Source organism: Nestor notabilis, unplaced genomic scaffold, assembly GCF_000696875.1.
Source record: "Nestor notabilis isolate BGI_N333 unplaced genomic scaffold, ASM69687v1 scaffold17749, whole genome shotgun sequence".
Taxonomy (NCBI): domain Eukaryota; kingdom Metazoa; phylum Chordata; class Aves; order Psittaciformes; family Psittacidae; genus Nestor; species Nestor notabilis.
Window position 1 is genome coordinate 4,217 of NW_009942560.1, and position 5,961 is coordinate 10,177.

The 5,961-nt window shown below is 38.2% G+C and overlaps 1 protein-coding gene across 1 annotated transcript in view; it reads right to left on the reverse strand.

Annotated features, from left to right (window-relative positions):
• Positions 1–765: 765 nt before the first annotated feature.
• Positions 766–5,961, reverse strand: part of HMMR (hyaluronan-mediated motility receptor (RHAMM)) — a gene marked incomplete at its 5' end in the record, with an annotated part of 11,012 nt that continues 5,816 nt past the window's right edge. Inside the window, 9 exons of the mRNA XM_010021465.1 lie at positions 766–785; positions 1,542–1,704; positions 2,248–2,424; positions 2,667–2,766; positions 2,869–3,021; positions 3,385–3,543; positions 4,365–4,481; positions 5,072–5,286; positions 5,600–5,748. Coding sequence (XP_010019767.1) covers positions 766–785; positions 1,542–1,704; positions 2,248–2,424; positions 2,667–2,766; positions 2,869–3,021; positions 3,385–3,543; positions 4,365–4,481; positions 5,072–5,286; positions 5,600–5,748 — 1,253 coding nt within the window. The remainder of the gene's footprint in view (positions 786–1,541; positions 1,705–2,247; positions 2,425–2,666; positions 2,767–2,868; positions 3,022–3,384; positions 3,544–4,364; positions 4,482–5,071; positions 5,287–5,599; positions 5,749–5,961) is intronic.

Consider the following 5,961-nt stretch of genomic DNA (forward strand, 5'->3'; position numbering starts at 1 on the left):
ATCAATTACAACAGCTACAAAGTTACGACAATATGAGAGCCCAGTGAGCTCAGCATTCGTAAAAGAGGCATTTCTCTGAAGACACTAATGTTAGCATCAGTATGCAAACATTTACCTAAATGGAGTCAAATTGAGTTTGAGCAGCAAATCCTCTTCTGAAGATCAACAGCTGCAGTATCCAGCCCCAAGATTGAAATTAGCATGTCCTGAACATAGATCCCTTTAAGAATATTAAAACTGTACAGTCCAGTTTTCTACACTGGTTCTGTATTATGTGGGCCGCAGAGGAGAAAGGGTCTCCTGGCAGCATTGCTGTCACTGGTATTGAAACAACCATAAATAGCAAAATTAAACATTAAAAAAACATGAGATAGAATAAAAAAAATCCCATCTTTCATGAAACTAAATTTAATATATCATCCTTACTCTTCAGTGCTTATTCACCTTTTCTTAGGTTTCTCTGTCAAAACCAAGCTAAGTAGCTCCAGCATACAAAAACATGAATTGGTGAGTTAAAGAGTACAATGATGTTACCAGGCACCTGGAACATACAGTCACCTGTATGCTCATGGCTTCTCAGTAAGACCATAGCCAAGCATAGTTTTTCTAAAAATATATAGTTTTAGACCATTTCTCTAGTATTCCCTCTAAGTTGTATTATATACAGCATCCAAGTTCAAGGTGAACAGTAGTCTGTTGAAGTCTTCTGTAGTATATGAGGGAGTTTATTGGCAACTTAAGGTTTTTTTCCTTAGTACCAAGAGACTAAATTTTATTTTTATTACCTGCAATAGAAGAACATTACTAAGTTTGTGGTGGGAGCAATAGTCAAAACCCATAGAGTAATTATTTGTCTGCTGGGGGGAAGGCAGCACTACACTGTATACACCAGGCAAGCCAGAACTTCAGACCCTGGAATACACTGTAAAATGAAAGTCTGGTGGAGATCTCTGCCCTCCCACACTCTCTCCTCCACTGCTTCCCTTTGTGCCCTTGCCATCTTTCTCTCCACACCACATTCATCTGCCAGCCTTTTGCACCTACAGCAGTAGGCACAAATCCTGCTGGGTAGCAGCTAAAGAGCCAGACCTCAGACCTGCAGCCAAACCACTGTTACTCCTAGCGCTTGTGCAGGGGACACTGCCTGACACCCAGCTAGCAGCAACATTAAGCTGTATGACAGAAGGAAAACTGTAGGTGCTACACAGCAGCAAAGCAAGGTTCACATCCTGCAAGATCATGCAAACCAGCAGTTTCTCTGTAATCCACTCCTTCCTCCTACCCTCCTACACACCTCTCCTGTTGTCTGACCCCACAGGACACTTGCTCATATCAGGTTGTGAGAAACTGGGCTGGAAAGCACAATAGCAAACCTGGGGCACTGGGAGTGCCCTGTAGAGGCAGCCCTCCACCATCTGCTGTGAAACATGAGATGCCATTCTCCTTCCTTCCCCAAAGGCAGCAGATTATGCAAGACTTGTACTTTCTTCAGTTAAACTTAAGAGGTACAAGGACATAGTTACATCAGTATCTAAGCTTACCTTCTCTAAAAGGAGTTTTTGGAGGAATATTTTCTTTGCTGTCATGCTGGAAAGCTTTAGAAGGATCGAAACGGCGAACACCCCGAATTGCATGCAGTTGCTCCTGAAGATCTCTGTTGCTTTGCTTTTCTTTGGCTAGTAATGCACGCAGTTTTGAGACATCCTAAAGAAAATATAATAACTTGGAAGTTAGATTAAGAACTAAGAAAAGCCTGCTTTCTCATTTACTGAAATAGCCCTTCTGACTAATGCTAAACACAAACATACATACACAATCATTAGTGACATTCAAAAACAAACCAAAGACAAATATACAGGTGTTAGAGAAACCAGCACCACTGTGTAACTGCTGTGTAAGATCACTAAGCACTTATGGTAGCCTGAAACTTTCAGGCAATGCTTTCAGCAGATGGTTTACTAAGCCTAGAACCTCCAAAATGGTTAAGAAAAACCAACCAACCAAGCTAAAAGTCGGGGTAGTTATTTGTACTGGTGATCCTTCTGTATGTCATAAATTCAGTCAGAAATAAAACAGATTCTCTTGGTGTTCTTGGAGGCTGGTGGTTTGTTCTAATCTAGCTCTTGTAAGGAACGTAACAGTCACAGAAAACAAGTAGTTTGCAGGATGAGTTTATAAATATTTAGAGCAACAAACAAATCAAGCAAATTAATAACTTTCAGATTTCTAACTTGTTGTTTCACAAACCTGCTTTAGGTGGGCATTCTCTTCCTTCAACTTCATAACATGCTTGATTTTTTGCTTCTGGTTCTGGTGGCCAAGTAGTTTAGCATATGCATCACTTAGCTTATTCAGTTCTTCTTGGGCAGCACCATGCTCATTTAAGAGTGCATTCTTCTCTGCTTCAAATGCATCTAGTTGTTGCTGAAATACACACTGAACCTTCAGTAATCTTTAAAATAAACATAGCTTTTCACTGAACCAAAATCTACAAAGATTTTCTAGATGGGAAGGGGAATAGCTAGCTCAAGGGACAGTAGGAAACTGTTGTGGGATAAATGCCTTAGAACAGGAAATAGCATGTCTATTTCTCAAGACTAAAACTTGAGCCAACTGCACAAGTTTTAAGTTAAGAGTTATTAATAATCATCTACTTGATTACACACCTGAAAAGGCTTTGTTTTGTTATACAAGTCCTCATATAGATTACGCCAGGTCTTTATCTCTTCTTTTAAGCTAGAGGTCACATCTTCCTTTACAGTTTTCCTAAAAAGCAAGAAGTGGAGTTTCATTATGTTAACAGTTAACTCTCTTCACACTGCAGCTTTGATGTGCTCCAAAATGCACTTCTAGTTTGAGAAAAGTCACCTTGATCTTTCCACTTCAAGTTTTCTTTTTAGATCTTCGGTTTGCGCATCCAGTTTTTCCTGAAGTTTAGTTATTTGTGCAAGGCAAGACTCTTTTGTTCTCTCTGTTTCCGCTTCTTTTAGTGCAAGCTTTGTCTGGATGTCTAAAAGCATCCTGAGGAAAATATTATCCATCCTTAACAAATCCTTTAGTTATTTATTTGCATTACTCTAAATCCAAAACCACAAGTACCCAAGACTCAAAAGCTGTTAGTAGAACTGAAAGGTTTACACAAACAGTGCTACAAAAGAACAGTATAGAAACAGATAGAACATACCAAACAGACTGGTTTTCTAATGCATATAAGCTTAATGAATTTTGTCTGTCAGTATTTTCAATCCTCCAAACTGGGAGAAGGAAGAAACTTCAGCTTACACCAAATACCAATTTTATCTACTGGAGCACTGTGTAAAGTTCTAGTTAGGAATGGAAGCCCTAATTGGCTTTTTTTAGCCTAAAGAAAAGTCTGTCTAGTACCTTGCACATTCTTCTTTTGCTTTGTTTTTAGTGATTTCTGCTTCTTGAAGCATCTGTAGATTATCTTGGTCTACTTTTTTTAGGTTGGCAACTTCTTCCCGCAGAGAAGTGTTCTCCAGTTTAAGACCACATATTTCTCCAGCTATCGTCTTCTTGTAACTAGTATAACAAAAACCTCGTTACTTTAGGCAAAATACAAATTGACATCTTCAGGCCTTACAAAAGCTCATGCTAACAAGTGTAAGAGACTTTATTATCTGGAGAGATGGCTGTGTTCTGGCATTGATAAACCCAAACCTAAAAAAAGTAAATATTCAATACATTTCCATAAAGCCATAAGCAATAACACTACAACGAATTCCGCGATATGGCTATTGTTATATTTTGGTAGATATTGTAAAACACCAAAGACCTGCTACATCCAAAGCTTATTTTAAGCACCAAAAGACCTACTATCTGCAGCTCGCATTGGCAAATATCCCACTGGATCCTTCATGGGTGCCTTGCATACTTAGCAATATCTTTTAGTAATATCTTATCAATTTTTAAATGCTTCCACAACCTGAATATTGTGAGAGGAAGGATCTGCAAGAATTGTAGGAAAATAATAATGATTCAATGCAAGTTTCAAGCCAACACAGGAAGTCTTTCTGCAAGATATTTTAGTGCAAAGAGAAGACCATCACTAGCTACACCTGTCACTGAGGTTCAAGAGCACTAGAGTATTATAATTGGTTACACTTTGGAAGAAGAAACATCCAGTTTCCTGTACTAGACAGCAACTATGTTTATTATGCTTGACTAGTACTCAAAAGGCATAAATTCCTTAATGCCATCAAATACTCCATCACAAAGTCCTCTGCTCTAATATTGTACCAAAGCTCATATAGTGTTAAGTGCCAAGGCACATGAATAAACAGCCTATTTTACTGTAATCTCAGAGATAATCCCTGTCCTAGAACTTAATGAAACTCAAATACCTTTCAAACTCAGCAACAGTCTCTCCAAGTTTACGCAATGTATTGCTGTGCTCTTCTTGGATTTGCAAAACAGCTTTGCTGTGCATTTCATTGATTTGCTCCAACTCAGCATTCTTCCTGAAATAAAAGTTAATCATTCCATGCTGGAGATAAGTATATCTGAACCAATGCTGTTATCAGTTACAGAAGGCTTGCAGCGGAAGCAGCAAGTTGTGACAAATGAGTAACTTCTCTGCCACAACTTGAAGCACAGTTTTTCATAGCAGATTTAACTAAGCATCTCCCCCACCTTATTTCTCAAGATAGGTATAGCACAGATTGAACACCTAACAGCAATCTTTCAGTATGTGAAAGAAGAAAGAGCTTGCTTGAAAATCTTTCCTAGTCATTGCCCTTTCCAGGGCACAAACATCCAACATGACATGCATGTAGCTTACCCTTCACGGCAACATCATATTACTACAGTACTGGCATTTCAAGCAAGTCTCAGCACGCTCAGTACTAAATTAAGACTGTATAAAACTGATGAAAGTCATTATTGGTAGTTATTTGGTCTAATCGCTATCAATAATCAACAACCAGCAAGAAATAAGTTGTGATCTGTTCAGGTCTCTAAAACCCAAATGAGGCTCAACGGCTTCGTTTATACTATTGATTTAACATTTTTCATTTCAAAGGTTTAGAATTAGGAAGTTTATTTCACAAACCCTTTCAGCTTTACTTCCATCTCTGAAAGTTCAAGAGCTTGAGATTTGATTTCTTGTTCCAACCGCTTCACCAACTTTCCAGCTTTCTTCTCCTGAGCATGCAGTTTATTCAGCTCATTCATGGTATCATTCAGCTCTTCTTCAAGAATACGTCTCTCATTTGTTACCTCATCTTGAAACTCTAGTAACTTCTGATGCATTGATGCAGATAACTCCTGTATGCCAGAGTACCACAGATTTTAAAGCTACCAGTACTTTTCCAGATATTAAAAACTGTTTTGCAGTGTTCAAACTTTGAAGCACAAGAATAAGGTCAATTCTACAGAAAGGACCAAAACACCCACCATAACAGCTACGATTCTTAAAGCTGTTGGACCACACTATTTCTGCTGGCCAGCAGCCAGTTAACATTCTACAGATTGCTGTATTAATAATGGTCTAATCTCGTATGTAGGCAAAATCAGAACCTTTCGTGCCAGTCATTTGGATTAGAGTCTATTTTTAAACTACTTTATAGTCTGTATTTACCTTCTCTTGCTTCAGCTGAGAGACCATCTCCTCATGTTTCTGAAGCAGTTTTTGGTGTTCTTGCTCTTCTAAACAAAATTTTTTCTTCAAGTCTTCTATTTCAGCATTCATACTGAGGAATTTTCCTGTGGTCTCCAACAACTCTTTCTCTGGTTAAAAGAATTGTCTATGTAACACAAATTCCCTTCTGCATCTTCAAAGAACTACAACATCTTTATAGTACTTGCATTCTAGTGTTATAGTTAATTAGGCAAGGAAAAAAAAAATCCAAACAAAACAAACCCTCATCTTTAACCCATCTGGAAACCCTCAAAAATCAGCTAGAAGTACACCACTTAAAAAAATTATTTTAACAGCAGGAA